Below are 20,313 nucleotides of genomic sequence, written 5' to 3' on the forward strand. Positions count from 1 at the left end.
TAAGGATAAAGTTTTCCAGAGTATCAAGTGTAAAAAATATTTGTCTTTTTGACCCACTCTATTAAGAGTGTTTATGTACCTAAGTAGGAGACAAAAGTAGAAATAAAATGTTACGCGAAGAATACAAGAATCTGCAAGGTAAATACAGCAGAAAAAGCGTCAAATAATTTCGTTTTTGTATGCAGATGGCAACCTTTGCATGCCTGCACAAAAACCTTTTACTCTTCATATACCTACATATGTATATATAAATATATTCGTGTTTTATGGATTCTTTGCTTGGTTGGCCATTTCTTTTAATTTCGAATATTTCAGGCATGCAAAGAAAGACACAGAAAATAACCAAGAACCGTAACTCGTAAAATAAAAGGTATTTTTGATTTTTTTTTTATATCAAAAAATAAGAGTTATTTTTGATTTTTATTTTGTTTTATCAATAATAAAAATCAATTCAAAATATATATGTATTACATATATGTATTACAATATGCTGCATCATTCCAATTTTTATATATGAATATATACGACTTATCCATTATCAAACGTCCAATAAACCCTTACGTAGATATATTCACGGTAGCAATGCTTTAATTAAAACAGTATTCAGAAGAAGCCAATTTAGGCGTAGTGATAAAGAAGAAACTGACAATTAAAATATAGAAAATTATGAAAATATCATAGATAATGTATCAGCTATAAAACGTGAATAGAGCGAAATAAAAAAATTCTAAAATTCTTAGCTTACGTAAAACTTAAAAAGTAATGGTTACTACTGCGAGAGGCTTATAAGTTTTGGCTGCCATTCAAGTCAGTGTTAAGTTTTTTCAGGTGTTCAATTTTACCATCATAATCGATTCTAAATGTTCCTCAGATAAATTATATTTCAAATCTCCCAATATCAATCTGAGTGCCGAAAATGACCTTTCTACACTGACTTGAGTGGCAGGTACAGAATGAACAATTAAAGCTAATTTTCGAAGCCATGGATACGCAATTTTTTTGCTCTCCCAATATTCCAATAAATTAGCAGAAGTATCCAAACGTTTTTCTTTATAATTATCTATTTCAAAATACGCTTTTCGGAGGCTGTCATTTATTGACGAAGGAATGTCATCTTCATCCGAAGACGAATAATTCATCTCCATGGACTTTAAGCCGTCAGCTAATAAAGATCGAGAGCTTGCAACGGAGCTTTCATCTATTAGAAATAAGTTTTCTGCAACAGGTGGTGTCCAGCAGGAAAATCGCTGAGTTTCAGTGTTTTGCTTAAATACAATACAAATAAAAAAACATTAAACAAATAACAAACAAAACATTAAAAATATATTATAAATTATTACAAATTATTTTAAATTTATTGTCTTAGCTCACCACGTTTACTAGCTGGAGCACTCTCCCTTTAATGATTTTTGGCCGAATTTATTTTCTCATTTGACAACACACGCTTAAATCTGGGGTCTAAAACTAGGGCTGCATACATAGTGTCACGTTCAAGCAACTTTGTTTGCCTTTTTTCGATGTGATCCAGAAGTTGTCTGGTCATGTCAGTATTGAAGTCTTTTAGAGTAAAAATAAGCTCTAGCCAATTTTTATAAAAATCTCCAAACAATAAATTAGATTTTTGTGGTTTTCGCGTCAGAGTATTTACTGGTTGTAGAGCCTGCATAGTTTTTTCTAGTTCCGCCCACTCATGTCTTTGGAGTTGCTCGGATAATGGCAAATTTTCACAGCAAAATTCTTTTAAGTGTAGAAGTCGCTTCAACATATTATAAGTGGAGCTCCAACGTGTTGGTACGTCCAATATTGGTTTGAGGGTTTGGCTACCTTTTATACTATGTCTGGAATAGAATGAAAAATTTAACAAGAACACATTTTGTGCATGCGAAGTTTAAGGAAATAACTACCGATATGCAGGTGTTCTCAAATATTTTACACAATTCCGTGACTTATTCACTACATTTGTATTTATTTATTTTATTTATTTAAATGAGGACTAATTATTAATAATTAATGCAGAGAGATTAAGCACTGGCTACTAGGGCCTTCGGCTATCTATTACAATAGTTATGTCTAATTAAAATTAAGTGTAAAATTAATACTTAGTTTTTATTTGCTTATAATATTTAAATGTTATTTATTTTACATATCTTAAGCAAATTGTTGATAGCATTGATGTTGTCAATATTTGGTGTTTTCAGTAGACAGGAGGGTTCCCTGTTTCCAAAGATGGTTTTCCTTTTTTGTGCTAGTGCAGTGCAGTCGTTTAGGATGTGGTTAACTGAGTCGTTTGGATGATTGCAAAGTGTGCAGCTATGTTTTCCGTTTTGTTCAACAGATAATTGTGTGTTCTTAAAGTGTGACCTAATCTAAGGCGCACAAATATTTTTATGTATTGGCAGGAACAGTCGGATTTATCCAGTCTCTAGAGTTTGACTCGCAAAGCTCTTTTTGAAGTTATATTTCTTATACGACGCCGGAAAAGGTTGCGATAGATTCTGGTTGCGCAATCTTCCATATAAAAGTAACGCAAAGTTGCGCAACCTCGCTCCATCCATATGAATGTAACGCAACCTCGTCTGCGAAGATGTGCGAGCAGCAAGCGAAGCGGTGACAATCGGCGATCGTTTGTTCGTTTCTTTCGGCACAGCTCGGCCGACACAATAACACAACACAATGTTCCATGCTTATGCTGTTGTTGTTTTTGTAGAACAATGTTTCAATTTTTGGTTGGTGACATATTCACATGTGTGCGCATATGTATGTTTGTATGCTTGTGCATTATTGAAGTTATAGTTCTTTTTCTTTCGTTTGCCTTTCTGCGAATTCTCAACTATTTTACATATGTTTCGGTTGAAATACTCTGCGTTGGCCTTTCAGAATCACACAGAATCATTTCTGTGGTTTTTGAAACTGACCCACGAGGACGAGGTATATGGTTTTATCTGGGAGCGTGAGATTTAAGAAAATCGCTCGCTTACAAGGGATAAAATGATTTCTGAGTGGCGATTTTAATGAATAAATTCACAGAATCATTTCTGTGCTTTTGGAAATCTATACTAATAAATATTTTTTTCTTACTAATAGAAAATAAATTTATCACAGCAATATACATAAACATATACATAATATTGCTGTGATAAATTTAATTTCTATTAGTAAGCAAAAAATTAAAAATAAATTTATTAAGACTATACTTCTCAGGGCATCACAGCAATGTTATGTATATGCAGAGAACGTATATTTACAGAGAAGGTCCAACAACGGACCAGCGTGTGAACTGTCAAAAGCTAACAAAATGCGATGACCACAGCTAGCTAGAAGGAGAAATTTTAACCGTGCCCAGAGAACAAAGTTGAGCCAGAGAACGCATTGAATGAAAAATATACTCAGAGACTTACTTCGATTTTACAGCGGCATGCCGGCCGGCCGGCTTATAACTATTATATTTTTATGCGTTTATGTGCAATTAAGTATGTAAATATATGAATTGATTTGAAAATTATTTTTCACAAATTGATTACTTTTTAATTATATCCTATGCTTGATATAGTAAATATTTTTTTTTTTTTTTTTTTTTTTTTTTTTTTTACGAGGAGGAAGCATCGAAAGCCTGGACCCCAAGTCAGTGTGGAACTTTAATCCAAACTAAACCTCCTACTGTCCTGTACCGTTCCCCCCGGTACCACCGTCAAGTATTACGTCGGGAGGATGGTTGAGTGACACTCATGCGTACGTGATGGTCAAAATGCAGTCAGTTACAAGTTGCATTTACTTGGCCCCACCTCTGTTGGTCTAATAACCCCCCTTGTACAGTGTTCGTCGCCCACCCTTCCCGTCACGTCAATGTTAGTGTGTTTTGGGTCGTGGTCCTCTCTTCTCCGCCGCTGTTCGCTAGCACGTTGGGATTTCATAACCCTTGCTGCCACTTCGCTAGCCGCCTTCTATTCTCTGCTGATTCGACCATTTGGTTTACCAAGTTATCAGAGTTGGCTCCACACCCGAACGCATTTTTTAAGTGCTGCCTCTCATGACTATATTTCGGGCAATAGAAAAATGAGTGTTCTACGTTTTTCGACGGTATCGCCTCCGCAATGATCGCATGTGTCGTTATCTTCATGTCCGAATCGTTTTAGGTATGCTTTGAAGCAGCCGTGTCCTGTGAGAATTTGAGTTAGGTGGAAATCTACCTTCACCGTGTGGTCTATTTAGCCATTGGTTTCGACATTGGGGATCAGTCGGAAATGTCCACCGCCCGTTTCCGCCTTCCTCACCAGCGTTTTTGCCATTGTTCTACTGTCTCTGCTCTTGCTATTTCTTTTAATGTATGTGCGGTAACCTGTCATTTGTACAGCATTGAATCTCCTTGGCCAGGAGGTCTAAAGGGTGTAAGCCTGCAATAACTAGAGCAGCATCTTCCGATACTGTGCGGAACGCAGAAACATACTCTTAGCGCGCAAGTGGCATATATCGAAAAAAAGGCCACGGCGATATGATTTTACTTCTAGCGCTTTTCCCCATACTGGACGCCGTACAGCGCTACTGATTTTAGTACACCAGCTAATAGTCGTCTTCTATTTTGCTTTGGGCCCACGGGTATTGAGCATTAACCGGGTCAAGGCTCTGCACACTTTTGGTAGCTTTTTCCCTGTGTACGCTAAGTGTTCCTTAAAGGACATCCTTGCATCAAGCATGATTCCAAGTATTTAATTGCCGGTTTTTTCGTAATGCTTACACCCTTTATATTGAAACGTGGCAACTTCACGGACTTTTCTGCCAGGTTGTTCTGTTCAGCCGTTTATCGAAATCGCTATATCTTGTACATGTTTTGCTATAACCACAACAGCGATATCGTCTGCGAACCCAATAATATGCACGTTTTTTGGGTACTTTAGTCGCAGTACTCCATCGCACATGACGTTCCATAGTAGCGGCCAAGAACAGATCCTTGGGGTACTCACCAGAGACTTTATATTTTTTAGAGCCTTCACTTGTGATGTAGCTCAAAGTTCTATCCTCGAAATAGCTTGCTATTATGTTATAAAGGTATAGAGGCACGGAGAAGCTTTTTAGTGCGCTCAATATACTGTGCCAGGATGCCGAGTTAAAGGCATTCTTTACATCCAGGGTTACAACCATACAGTACTGTATTGTACCTCCTTTCCATCTTTTCCCGCTTATAGCCCGTTCAGCCAGGGTCTTTGCTAAATTTACAGCTGCAATTGTGGATCTTGCCTTCCTGAATCCGAATTGGTTGGGTGATAGCCCACCGGCATCGTCAATTGCCTTATTTAGCCGTTGGTGTATGATCCGCTCCAGGATCTTTCCAGCGGAGTCTAACATGCAAAGGGGCCGGAAGTGGGACGGTTCGGTCATAGGTTTGTTAGGTTTGGGTAATAGTATCAGGTTTTGCCTTTTCCATATGGTGGGAAAGCGGCCTTCCTGGATGCATGTATTATACATAGTTCGAAAGGGGTCTACGTTTCTATCAATCGCTGTTTTTAGCACTATATTCGGAATTCCATCTGGTCCCGGGGCTTTAGATGGATTTAACCGTTTGCATGCTTCTCGGACTTCTTCATTCGAAACAGCCGGGATAACCTGGGTTTGTGGTACTCTCACGATCTCCTGATGGAGTGGGGGGTTGGATAGGGAAGAGGACCGAGACAATTCTCTCAATTGTTGAGGGGGAGGTTGGCATTTGCCCGCCAAGTGCGGAGTTTCCCCATTACCATTTTGTAACCGAGTCCCCAAGCGTTGTTTTCGACATCGTCGCACAGTTTAAGGAAGCATTCCTGTTGCTTTTTTTAATTGCTTGCTTTAGCAGTTTTTCTTTTCTCCTTAAAATGTTTTTGGAGAGTGGTGTATACAGGTGTACCTCGTGACCTTTGGTATACCTTTCGCGACGATGGCAAAAGCTAAAAATCATAAATTGAACAATTTCTGATATTTGTACTGATGGAAAACTGACAACCCCGCAAACTCGCGAAACACAGAAAGGAGTGACAAAAAGTGGCTACAAAGTTCTCGTCGATTTAAAATATTTGGCAAATCTAAAATATTTTTCCGTGGCTCGCAAAAATCTGCGTCGATATGTATGCAAGCTCATACATCTTCATACATATTTACGCAAGTTTGTTGGCGAAGCTGTTGTAGGGGCAAGGGAAGCGGCGACGGTTGGCGTTCGCTCATTTGTTTTTTTGGCACAGCTTGGACAATAACACAATGTTGTGACGCCTATTCGTCGCGTCAGTTGTTCGACACATTGACTCTTCGACAAAACGTGAGCTTCGGCCATTGATTTTCGTGACAACGGAGATATGTTTTTGTACACGCATGTGCACTTTCATAAGTATATGATCTGTTGGCTTTTTTCCATTTACGCATGCCACGTTGTATATGAATAAGGGTTGATTCGCACTTGCCCATATGCGATATCTGCATGTATCTATGTATGTAATGTATGTAAATCTATGTATCAAAGTCAAGGTTATTGTTTTCAGAATATACTTATATGCAAATTTTATTGATTCATTGTTATTTAAAATTAACAGTTTAAAGATTTTTTATAAAATGTATAAGCAAATTTAAAATGTTAAAAAAATTATAATGCAGAATTACGAAATTATCCATTTGAAATGGAAATTTCTCACACGACTTAATATATAAAAAAAGTCATTGAATTTCACTTGCTTTTTTAAAAACAAATGTTGCACTTAAACAAGATGAAAACAACATTTGTGTTTAAAAAAGCTAAGCTCAGTTGCAAAGCTGAAAAAGGAGAAAAATAAGAAGAAAAAAGTACCTGAAAATACAACAAGATAAACCTGAAAATAGAAGAAAAAGCTGAAAATAAAAAAACCTGTAAATAGAATAAATTGCTAAATATTAAAAAAAGTAAATATGTATTTTCAATGAATTCATTACTCACCCAAAAGTAAGATATTCTTAAATCAAACGGTCTTGACTTGCAACTTACTTAAGTTTTTTTAGTTTAGCATCGCGCTTCCGATGTCGTTTATTACTAATTTCTTCTTTTACTAACCATTTCGAGTTTTTGAATAACAGTACCGTTACCAAGTATTCTAACAACTTAATTTTATGAGTAAAACACTCATCGGTTGGGTCAAACCACTCAGGAAAAACATTTTCCGTTTTTTCTTTAATTGCGGACAACATCAGACTACGAACATTTGAACAATAAGCATATTTGTTGAAAAGGTTGACGTACCACATCATCTGCAGTCGACACACTTCGAAGACCCTATCACTTGGATTGACTAGCCTTAAATCCGCGTCATCCTTATAATTTTTCGCTTTGATTAGGGCCTCCGAATAAAGCGATAAATCACTTTGTGTCTTCGTCATTGCCATAGCGCATTTTTTGCAATGAATTTTACACAAAATTTTCTGGTAAATACCATAGCCTGTGTAATACCGCTTGATCTGGACGTCAGCTGTGTAGTCCTCTTCAACAAAGTTTTCGTCTGGAATAATAAACGATTCCAGGTCGAGTTGCTCAGATTCATGTTCGACTCCCTCTACTTCGAGATGACGATCTTCGGGGCCTAAGTTCCAGTCTAAATTTATATCGTCATCATCCTCACAATTAGCCCCCTTATCTTGAAAATTTTGCCTCAAAATTTTCATCGAAATTAAACGAGCTACTATATACTGTATCTCATTGGCAGACGGATGGGTATTGATACCCTGGCTAGCCCGGACCCTATAAAAAAAATTTTCCAACGCGTCTTGATTCAGTTTCCCAAGCAATATAAAACTTAATTCCTTCTGTTCCCTGAATAATTCTTGGCTCAACTGAATCATTCCAACAATTGTGGAACAGAACCCACCTATACACTTACTGTAAGCCATGTTCGGAAGTTTTAATGATTTCAAATACTTAATGTAATCAAAGAGGCGTTGGACCTTCCCGGAGTCGTTTTTCAATAGCGGACATTTTAAGGGATTTTTTGAAACAAAATTCTTGCAGTCTAGATCATCGAATAGATCATTCATTTTTTTAACAAATAGCTGCGTAGGCTTTGCACATTTTAATATATATTCGTCGGAGCCGAATAAATTTTGGCTATCGGCCATTTCTATGCCAGCCGCAACCGAATTGCTCAGGACTTGGGTTGCACGTTTTACGGACATTTTTTCGAAACAACTAGGATATACGTGGGCCTCTGTGAGTTTTGGACATATCTTGAAACATGTATTGTCCTGATCGATCGAGTAAAGTTTTGTTATAACTTTAAAGCTGGCTATTCCATCTGGGGTTGAAATATCATGTTTCATAAATGTGTTTCGGACGGACTTAATAAGATGGCAATAGTCATATAAACAATATATCTTGGAATCTTCGTGCAAATAAAAAGGGTTTTCTTCAGAAATAGCTAAAGAATTCATAACTGCAATATTAGAAGGCCCTTGATCACAGACTAAAGCTTTTACGTTTAGACCAATTGACTTTAGTGCTGTGATGTTCTTATTCAAAATTTCTTTTAATTTGAATGTAGGAAGTCCATTTTTGGAAATATAATATGAAAACACATATTTCCAATTGGAACTCAACCCTTTTATCATGAAAAAACAACACTTACTACCTAATTTCATTTCACGATGGCCTTCCCCATAATCCACAAACCCGTCAATAACATCTCTAACTCTATTGTATGTTAGGTCGGTCTTAATTGATATTTCATCAAATAATAGAACGCAATTTCGTTCTAAAACGGACATTTTTTTTGTAATTTTTTCTAAATTTCCCAAGACATTGGCATCGAACCCAGGGACAACATACTTTATGGGGCGCCATCGCAAAAGAGAGCTCTTGCTTGGTAAAGCGAAACCTAAATCGTCACGCATAAAATTATAGGATTTATTGGACATGTAATTAATATTTTGTGCCAATGCCCTTTCTTCGTCACTGACAGTAGTGCGCTTCGTGACGATCATCCTAGCGAATGTTACAGCATCTTTGCTTGAATTTACATCCGCAACTATTGCACATTTACTAAGGTCTTGATACCTTTTTTCCAAGTCTTTAATTATACCCTCTAACTTTTTGATTTTATTATTCAATTTAAGCGCATGACTTTGATAGTAACGTGCCGATCGAGCAAATCGTTCACGACTATCTAATGCATAGTCTACGTCGTTATTTTGGGGTTCTAATTCTAATCTCCTTTCTTCTAAAATTGAATATTCTTCGAATTCCCTCAAAGTTATGTCGTCCTTCTCTTCTTTACTGCCTACAGCTACCTTATGACGACCATAAGTATTAGAAACGGGCGGGCACACCCAACTAGAGTCAGCACTAGATGAGCTACGACTTAGTGCTGAACCTAATCTGAAACAGGGAAAAGCCCCAGGCAATAGTTTGAATTTGGTAACGTACTGCGAATCGAAATGGCTTCGACAAATAAAAAGACTATCGGAAGGTGACACAACTAAGTTGCAAGCCTTTGCCCAACTTTCCCGAACATCTTTCTCTTTCGGAAATTTGTACAGCGTTTTCTGCTTGTTAACGCAATTAGAAATGCAGCATCTTCGAATCGGCAATGGAGCCGTCCACAAATGCTTAGGGGGTTCGTCATATCCTATTTATGTACATAAAAAAAAATTTAATAAATTGCAAAATGTACGTATATATATAAAACTAGCTGTTACCCTGTGCACTTCGCTACACCTAAATCGATTAAAACTCTTAAGGGTTTTTACTTTGTGTTTTATTTATTGTTGTAAAACTGTTACTTATTTATAAAACATTTATAAAACATATTGGTATACAACATTTTTGGTTTGTCCACCTGGCGCGTAAATGAATAAGCACCTTGGTGTTCCTACTCTCGAGCATGTGACGAACAATTGGCCGTGGGAGCAGCACGGTTCTTCCAAATTGACGTCGCACACTTGAAACGTTTGCCCTTGCGATTTGTTGATACTCATCGCAAAGGCAAGACGTACTGGGAACTGCAAGCGCTAAATTCAAACGGCATGTCCGTTGGAATCATGGGAATGCGTGGTAAGAGTACAACTTCACCTGCTCCTTGCCATTTAGTATTGTTGCTTCAACCAAATTTGCCACAATTTTTTGACTGAAAGTCTTGTGCCATTACACAAAGTCGGTGGCTTCAGATTTCGTAGAAGTATAATGGGTGAACCGACTTTCAGGACCAAACGATGCGGTGGCAGACCGGGGGGATCCAAAGAATTCAGTTGGATAATTGACTACTTCATCTTGATTCAAAACGCTATTCAATCGATGTATATGTTGTAGCTTCTCCTGGCAGTTTTTCTTGAATGGCAAAATTGATTTCGTTGACGTGTACAACAATATTCGGAAATACACTTTCAATCAATTCTTCTTTCGATTGTAAAAGTGTACCTAAGTTGTTCGGCAATGTGATCAAACTGGTATCATCGATTGGTATTTTGCCTTCGCCAATGTCCAACAACTGCTTCGAAAACGCCGCTACGGATCGATCATTTTGCAATTGGACTCGCATGTTGATGGCAAGGGTCAGCCTTTGAACATGTCTCCACAAAACTGACGATTTTAAACATGCGTTTATTTCGTCGGCAGGAGTTGATCGAGGAATGACTGGCAAAGTTTGCCGAAAATCGCCGGATAATAAGACTAATGCTCCACCAAAAAGTTGTTGCTTTTGTCGTAAATCTTGCATTGTTCTATTGAATGCTTGTAATGACTTTTTGTTAGCCATTGGGCACTCATCCCATAGAACTATTCCAGCTCCTCGCAAAACTTTTGCCATTGCTGAATTCCTCGATATGTTGCACGTTGGTGTTTCAACGACTTGGATGTTTAACGGTAATTTCAATGCAGAATGTGCTGTTCGGCCGCCATCAAGTAGAGTAGCAGCGATGCCTGACGAAGCAATTGCCAGCGCAATTTTCTGCTGTGACCGTATAGTTGCAAGAATCAAAGAGATCACAAACGTTTTCCCTGTACCACCGGGCGCATCCGGAAAGTAGAATCCACCGGCGTTATTGTCAACCGCTCGTGTAATCTTATCATAAGCATTTTTCTGCTGAATATTCAATTTGGTAATGATAGCTTGTATGAAAGCACGCAATTCATTGCAATCGTATTGTTGTTCACGTTGAAGCTCATGGTCAAGCATATCCATCACTGAACGATTGGGCGCAGTTATGCCAAGTTGCGCTAATGCCTTATTCGCAATTGTAAGGCACAGATCTTCAACCAATATCAAAGCATCATTATACATTTGTAATGTATATAGCAAGTCTGCGTCCGATGCTCGATTACGCGCCAAAAGTAATAAGTCCTCGGTCATGCAGTCTTTGTACTTATTCCACAGTTCTTGCGGATTTGACCGAAGGCATGTAGATATTATTATGGCGAATAGTACGCGTATTTGTTTTGGAAGAGATGTGAGTGATGCGTCATGAAGTGCGGTGTCCCAATGCATATCATCTTCTAACAAATGCGATCGCTGACATGCTTCACGATACGTCGCACACAACTGACCGTTAACAGTTTTCAAATCATCAAATGATCTTGGTCCGCGCACGTTGACTAATAGTAGACGCAAATATAAACATTCGGCGTTGTTCGGATGGATGGTGTAAATGCGTCCTATGGCATCGGTTTTACGGACATTTGGATAACCGTCAACACGCTCCCCTTGCTTTCGTCGTTGAAATGTTTTCGATGATGGATTCCAAGTGAAATATTGCGGTATTTCGGAATATAGCGATGTTCTTGCAAATTCATCGTTTTCACACAACTCGAAAAAGGTAGTTAGTGTTGTCCGCGGTGGTCGTGCTGCGCTCTGTTGTACATTGTCTACAGTGAAGTAAACGCGTTGACCATTTTCGAGATGAACTGCCAAATGAAGAACAACGGGATGCCGGTCATGTATTGGGAACGATAAAATGCGCCATACCGCTTCATTGCTGCTTATATAACGGCCCATTTGGTATTGCTGAATTTCATCTATTCTCTGATAACCACTCCGAAAACTGCTATATCACTGCCTTTATTTACGTATTTGCAGATGTATTTGATCGATTTGACAGAGTTGCAATATTCTACATTGATGTGCATCAACGTCTTGATTCCGAACTTTTATGACCGTTGAATTACCGCCATCTTCAGCGGATCGACGCCGATATAATGGATATCCGTCATTTCCAGTGATTGTATCATCAACTAAAGCTCTAGGATAGCGCTTTGAACACTTATTGTCAATCATGCATGGTGACGTTGGATTAATAGCCCCGCAAGGGCCGTGGATCATGTTTTTTGTTACAACGTTGAACAATTGTGGGTCGATTGCTTCATCTGGAATTTCCGCTGAGATGACTTTATCAATCTGATCTGGTCGTATTTTTTCGAACTAACCAAATCAAGATGTGTGCATGCGGTAATCCTCTTTTCTGCCATTTGATCGAGTACATCCAGCATCGAACTTCTCCAAAAACACGAAGTTTCACAATTATATCCATCATTGCTTTTTGCTTTTTCCTGAATACACGTGCTGTTAAGTCGTGACGATCAGTTGTTGATTGACCGGGGAACAAATGGCATTTGATGTCATTCCACTTGGGATTGCACGTGAACGTTATGAACAGATCCGGACTGCCGTAATGGCGCACATACGACATCGGATCTTGCGTATACTCGTGCATATGGCGCGGACTGCCAATGTATGTGGCTGGCAATATTGTCAGACGTCCAATGCTATTCACATTTGCATCATTCATCACGGCATCTCTCAAATGGATGTACTCTTCAGAACGCAATTTCGCTTGGTTGAATCGAATAAAGTGGACACGTTCGGTCTCGATCTTCGCATACATATCAACTAAATACTGATGGAAAAGCTTGCGACATTTCAGGATGTAGTTGTCTTCTTGCACTGAGTTTTTTTGGTGTTTCTTTGGCTATAAATGAACAATACACAAAATATTGAATCGGTAGTAACATTTCTTCGATTTATCAATCGCATATTGATGTGATAGCCGTCATCACCTCTCCAGAATAATATCGGATACTGTAATGCATTATAACTACGGTGTAGCTCGGAAACACGCTGAAGTTGTTCGTTTCTACGGTGCAGTACAATATCTCGCGATTCAAACTGTTCACCAACAATGACGATTACCAACTCATCGATTGTTGGTGCGTTGAATCGTCTGGCATGCTGCCCCATCGGCATTTTGTCTGCTCTGATGACGATTCGATGGTTATCAGACGGCATGCGGTCCAATGCGATTTTGAACAATCGAATCAATTCAGGAAAAAACGATCAACATGCGATGTCAGTGTTTTTTTTTTATTAATTGTAAACATCTGCCAGTTGTTTCTGTTTATTAGTAAAAGGCATTTGACAGGACTGTCAATCTATCGGCAAAACATTATTTCAGGAGAATTTGTATAGGCGGGATGTATCATTTTTTTTTTTGCAAAACGTGCAATGATACACCCATTAAATTTCTTATGTGCACCCTCCAAACGGACCCCAATCACCCCTGAAAATGTCATTGAAATCGGGCAAGCGGTCTAGGAGGAGTATGCGAACAGGAAGTTTTGCCACTTAATTTTATATATATAGATTAATTAAAATTTAAATATAATTTTAAAGATAAGAAATTGTATATAAAAACTGTGGACTGCATGTCCACTAATATTTATGTTTAAATATATATAATATCTATGTAACGCGGTCGCGCTGCCATCCATGCAGCACCGTTGTTAAACGCAAACGCGAAAACAATTTTGATTTTTTTTAGCTTTTTCAACGAGAGAAAGCTTAACTTGTATATTGAACATGAAATGCATTGTCATACAAAACAATAGGGGTATTCAGACCGAAGCCTGTTAATTTGGTAATTCGTTAGTTGATACTTCGTTAAAAGGCTTAACTGTGAACATACTTTTTGCTCTACCTTGGTAGTATGGTAAATTTTATTCCGAAACAGCTGATTCAATTTTATTAAAGAGTTAAAATGCCTCAACAAAGTGCAAAATCAAAAATTTTCAATAATTTAATTGAAAATTATGTGGATCAGATCAAATTTATTACTGGTAAGTACTTTAAATTGATGTACAGAGGAGCATGGAACTAACTTTCAAATTATTTCAAGATATATTTAGTGAAGATGAAGATTTGGTAGAGGATACCATTGACGAGGTGTATGAGGATTTGCTCATTACACTAAACTGTCGTAGAGGTATAGAAAATATTGTTCCAAAGTCAATTCACTGGTGCGATGATATTTTAACCACAATGGATGACAATCGGTTCCGTCAAATGCTGCGTGTAGACCGAACTCAATTTACTCACCTATTGACCCTCATATCAAGTGACGAAGTTTTTAAAAAATGTAGTGGCAAGCAATTCCCGATTGATATACAGCTAGCTGTCGTTCTATATAGATTGGGCTCTTCTGGAGAAAGTGCATCGATACGAAAAATTGCGTCAACTTTTGGGATTGGTGACGGAGGAACGTTAACAAATATTACTCGCAGAGTATTCAAGGCATTTTTAAAACAACTCCATTTATATATATATTGGCCAGATAATACTGAGCGCTCTTTAATAGTACGAGAAACGTTCAACGAACTACCATTTTGTGTAGGTTACGTGGATGGCACTGAAATAAAACTCGCCGAATCCCCAATAAAAAATCATGAAGCGTTCTTTTCCAGAAATCATATATATGCAATTAAAGCTCAAATGGTTTGCGACTACAAGCTCAAAATTCGCGATGTTGTCGTTGGCTACAGTGGCTCTACTCACGATGCAAAAATATTTAAAAACTGTTCACTAAACAAATATCAGCCAAAATTTTTTTCAGGACAGGATTGGATTGCTGGAGACTCTGCTTACCCCCTCAGTAACATTATTATAACGCCCTACAGAAGCAACTCTCAACAATTTGAACTACTTAAAAGAAAAAAATTCAACAAACAGCATAGCAAATACCGTGTAAGAATTGAACACTGTTTCGGCTTATTAAAAGAGCGATTTTGCAGTTTAAAAGAGCTCAGGATTCGAATTCGAAATAAAAGTAGTCAAAAATACTGTAACGAATGGATACTAGTATGCTGCATTCTTCACAATATACTACTTGATAACAGTGAAAATAAGAATTTCAATGAGAGTACAAATGAAGACATTTATGAAGAAGAAGTGGAAGAAACGACCTCAAGTAGCTTTGAATTAAAAAGACAATCGTTATATCATCTTATGTTTCCAAATGCTGTTTTATTAAATTAAAAATTATGATCACATCAAAAATTCATTTTTCATTTTTACATATAAAAAGTTGTTGCATATAAAAAGTTGTACTTCAAGTTATCACATTTAGATATATTTGTACATTCTTAAGAATTATTTTACAAAACATACATATAAAATCGTTACATATTATATTTACACTTTAGTTCAATCATCGCCAGTCTTTCTTTTTGCTCTAACTCCAATTTTTTTATTTCAAAATCTTTATTTATCTTTTCTCTGTCCAATTCTAGCTTTAACTTTTCTTTTTCAATTTCTATTCGTTGCTCAAAAAACTGTTCTCTTTTCTTTTGTATATCTTTAAGTTCACTAAGAATATTTTTTGGAGCACGTTTTTTCACTTTTTCGAGGAACGACGGAGTGGTAGGAAGATCTGTTGCTACCTCTGCTCCTACTGTTGTCTGTTCTGCATTGTCGTTAAGTGAACCCGATGGTTCCGCAGATGATTGTGATGATGCTGGAATTTCCACTACCTCTACAAAGTCTGCAAAATCGCTGCAGTATTGTGACACTTCAGGGTTGTACGTCTCTACAACACAATTGGCTTCGGATTTACTCCCAAATAGAACCGAAAACCGTTCATAATTCGGACACATTTGTGAAAGTTTTGCTGAAAGAACGGAGAATTATTAAAAAACCAAAAAAGTTTCACTTAACATTAAAGCCGCATTTACCTTTTATTGAGGAAACATCATCGCCAACGTCTATTCCAGCACCAGTCGATTTGCGCCACTCCTCAGCTTTGTTATACATCTGCTTCCAGTACCGGACCTTGCAGCGCAACATGTCCGTAGTCGCATCAATATTTGTTATTTCAACTAATTTTTTATAGTACAACTGGGCATTTGGTTTCTATAAAAAATGTATTAAAGTGTTTAGTTAAAGCTAATTGTATAATATAAAGAACTACCTCAATTTCCACATTTTCTAGTAAATATTCTAGAATTAAATCGTTTTCCTCCTCACTCCATTTTTTTTGAGGCTTTGCCCTCTTACGTATCTTCTTTTGAGGTTCCACTGAAAATAAGTATTTAATGAAATAAAAAGCAACTATTTGTTAAAGATATACTTTCTTTTGTAAAATTTTTTCAAACTCACGAGTGTGCACCAAATTAATTTTTCCCTTTAAAAATAAGCAACGGACGCCAGACTTATTTTTCCGTTGAAAATGAATAAAGCAACGAACAACAAACAAACAGCTGAAGTGATATTACCGAGTAACGAAACAATTATCAAGCTTGCCAGCTGGATAGTTCGTTACTCGGTAAAACGATAGTCTGTTAATTTTACAAAAACAAAATACATGTAAAAACTACCGAACTAACGACTAACGAATTAACAAGGCTGGTCTGAATACCCCTAATGTATGTAAATGTACGCATATGAAAACAAACCCAAGGTCACACAACATATGTATGTATGTTAAAATAATAGGTAACATACATACACACATGCAGGTGCGGATCCACGGGCCCCTGCACACATGCACATAAATTTAATAATATTAGCATATTCTTTATATGTATGTCTAGAAAAATATTTATTTTTATTTAATTTTAAATGAGTTAAGCCCCATATACGATCCCGTTCAACGCGATTGCAAACCCCCACAAACCATCTTCGTCATTGGAGTCTCGCCGATATTTAGTTTAATGACTTTGTCAAATATTTCGTGACTAAAATATCAATTTATCGTTTTAAATAAAATTGTTATGAAAAAAAACCAATAAGTTCTTTTTAACTAAAACATGGCGTGTAATCTAAAGAAAATGTGTATAATTTAAACAATTTATAAATTTTAGTTGCATCATAACTAATGAATTTAAAACACTTCTATTATTATGTACACTTATGTATGTATGTATGTTAATATGCATGTACGTACATACATACATATATCGCTCATTTACACAGGATTTTTATATCGAACACGAGATATTTCATGGCATCAAAATTTCTTTATATTTTTCACAAACAACGTTTATGCCAAATAAAATATTTTACTACACTTCACTAGTTTATTCAATAAATTTATGCTGTTTTCCATATTCTTGAAAACAACTTATGTATGACACTTTTCATATAAATGAGCGATATGTGCATACTTATACATATGTATATATGTATCTACAAATTAAAACTCATGCACTTTTTAAATTTAAAAAAACATCACTTACCAAGATTTAGGGTGGGCACAGCATGTGCCCTCAACTTTTTCACACCCACAGCACTTTGTTCAAAGTGCTTAATGCATAGAAATGCATTGCGGGTGGGTAAATCCTGCGTTGGTGGGATTCGTAAATTTTCCATCCACTTCAGGAACTCCTCCTCTATTTTAGGGAATGAGAAGAATCTTCCGGAAGATTCTGTCTCACACTCGCGAACGGGACACTTCCTTACATTAGCCATTTTAATGAAAATTATATAAAAACTATTTAAAACACTTAAAAAACGATTCGTCGACCGAGCTAAACTTCTCTCAACAAAATTCTATCAGAACTAAAATTCCGTTGACGATTTCTTTTTCAATTTTCATTTTTGGCGCAATTTCCCCACCCAAATATGTATATTAGGATTAGAAGAAAACCAAATACTTGCATATATATATGTACATACATACATAGAATACAAGAACTTTTCCACCAACCAGAAAACACCTGCATATAAATATATGTATATGTTTATATTAGCTTTAACGTACATTGGCTCTCTTTTATATATATTAACATATTTTTCTCATTGGCTCTAACAACTCTCAGTTCTGTTATTGACATCAGGGGCAATGAAAAGTGGTGAAACACGCTAATAATTTTCTGTGGTGAAACACGCTCATCCAAAACAGTAAATGTCCCAAATTTGAAATATCCCCCAATTTGGCAACGCGGTGGACCTTCTCTGTAAATATACGTTCTCTGGTATATGTATATACATATTATGCATATGGATTGCTGTGATAAATTTATTGCGAAAGCAAATGTTCTACAAAGTATGTATATTTCTATACTTAAACAAAATTATTAGAACCATCGTATGTTTCTTGCATTCATAGCCACATCATACTTAGGTCAGCGCAACCTAATTGTCAAGGGTGGTGTTGGTGGTAAGCGCTTGGAAGGTCAAGATGCTAACACAGGTCCCAGGTTCGAATCCCGACAGAATAAATTTTTAATTTTTTGCTTTTAACATCGTATACTATAAAAATAAATATTTTTCTTTATTTTAATTTCTATTAGTAAGAAAAATATTTATTTGTATAGTATACGATGTTAAAAGGCATACATCTTCTATCCTATCTTGTGTATCTGCACATGCTCATATGAGTGTATGTATACGCATGTGCGCGCATTGACGTGCATGTTCATACATCCATATATACTTATATGTACATATATTTGCATACATTGCCGAACAAATAAATCACAAGCATACTAACATACATATGCGTACACATATGAATATGTCACCAACAAAAAATTGATCTTCACAAGTCAATCCGGCAGCCAAATTGGCGAAGAACAAAAGAGAGATGATTACGCTGCATATTCTTTTCCGCAACGAAGAGACGGAACTACTTTCTGAGTCAAAATTCATTCATTTAGACTTTGCTTTATTCTTCATTTTATGTGCATAATAAATTTATAAAATGTGAATTTAAGTTTTCTAGTTTTCTTTCATACAAAATGATATGCATTTCTGAATATCACTAAGAAGTATAACTTCATCCGCGCGTAGGGACTCCACGCACCTTTTTTTTTTACTAGGTTGCGAATACCTTTTGATGTGCCGTGTGCGTACGAGAAAACTGGTTCTCTACTCGCCTTTTTGGCGCGATCGTCTGCAAGTTGGTTGCCTCTAATACCAGCGTGTCCAGGGATCCACATGATCTTGATTATGTTTTTGTGTTTGTATAAAATATCTTTTATATTCTTGATCAGTACTGAGTTATTTGTATCATTCAACAGCGCGGTAATTGTCGATTTGCTAACACTGCATATGATATGTTTTTCTTTAGATTGTGCAATAAATAGCACCGCTTCGTATATCGCAGCCGCTTCAGCGGTAAGTATAGAGCAGTACGGTGGTAAAATACCGACGGTTATAATGACACCTGCAAACGAAGTGTGGGTGTCCGATTTTGATCCATCGGTGTAGATAATTTTCCACTTTGGTTTATAAGTGTTTACTGCGTCGTTAAATAGCTGGTTATATTGTTCTGCGTTGGTGGTTGATTTTTGATACTTGAATAACGTACTTATTATGAATGATTTTAACGTCAGCCAGTGAGGATTAGTGTTCTCCTTTATTAGTTGTGGTTTTGATATTATGTCAAGTTTTTTTATAATGTTTATACATTGTACGATTGTGGATAGTTTTTTGGTGGTACGATATGTTTTCATCGCATTAAACAAAATGAAGTTTTGGCACTGGAGGAGCTTTGGTATGAGCATCATTGTATTTTGCTTTGTTCGGAGATGGATGCTGGGTAGACCTGCTTCAGTTAAGACCACTTTGGTTGGAGAAGTAGGGAATGCGCGAATGCTTCTTTTTACCGCTATGTGATAAGGGGTTTCAATGAGTGCGAGATGGGATTTAGCACAGTGTCCATAGATTGCGAGTCCAAAGTCTATTTTTGACAACATCAATGCTTTTACAATATTTACGAGAGTTGAGATATGGATATGACAGTGTTTTGAAGAGAGAAACTTTATAATGTTTAGTCTATTAAGTAAACTTAATCTAACATATTTAAAATGATCCTTAAATGTTAGTTTTTTATCAAAAATTAAGCCAAGTATTCTTAAAGTTGTAGTGTGAGGAATTTGTGTGTTTTCGAAGGATAGGTTAAGGAAGGTGCATTTTCTTTTTCTGCAAACGTGAAATGTTGCGCTTTTACTTGCAGAAACTTTTGTTCCTGACGTTTTAGACCATTCTGCTATTTCGGTTAGGATGTTGCTAAAAATTATTTTTACTTGGTTTAAGTTTTTTAAAGCCGAAAAAATTACAACATCATCTGCGTAGA

The 20,313-nt window shown here is 36.7% G+C and overlaps 1 protein-coding gene and 1 pseudogene across 1 annotated transcript; one reads left to right on the top strand and one right to left on the bottom strand.

Annotated features, from left to right (window-relative positions):
- The first annotated feature begins 2,874 nt into the window (after window positions 1-2,874).
- Window positions 2,875-3,004, top strand: LOC125777922 (small nucleolar RNA U3; annotated as a pseudogene).
- Window positions 3,005-15,415: 12,411 nt separating this feature from the next.
- LOC125777385 (uncharacterized) lies at window positions 15,416-16,085 on the bottom strand. The gene is made up of 2 exons (XM_049452150.1): window positions 15,968-16,085; window positions 15,416-15,903 (listed from the first exon to the last, which is right to left on the bottom strand). The coding sequence occupies exons 1-2, from the start codon at window positions 16,077-16,079 to the stop codon at window positions 15,416-15,418; spliced, it is 600 nt and encodes a 199-aa protein (XP_049308107.1). The 5' UTR covers window positions 16,080-16,085.
- Window positions 16,086-20,313: the final 4,228 nt, after the last annotated feature.

Source organism: Bactrocera dorsalis, chromosome 3 (genome assembly GCF_023373825.1).
Source record: "Bactrocera dorsalis isolate Fly_Bdor chromosome 3, ASM2337382v1, whole genome shotgun sequence".
NCBI classification, from domain to species: domain Eukaryota; kingdom Metazoa; phylum Arthropoda; class Insecta; order Diptera; family Tephritidae; genus Bactrocera; species Bactrocera dorsalis.

Excerpts from the sequence above, each read along its gene's own strand:
- LOC125777385 (XM_049452150.1), bottom strand. The coding sequence starts at position 16,079 with ATGTTGCGCTGCAAGGTCCGGTACTGGAAGCAGATGTATAACAAAGCT. Across the intron at positions 15,904-15,967 it reads TGATGTTTCCTCAATAAAAG|CAAAACTTTCACAAATGTGT; the intron begins GTAAATGCGGCT and ends CCGTTCTTTCAG.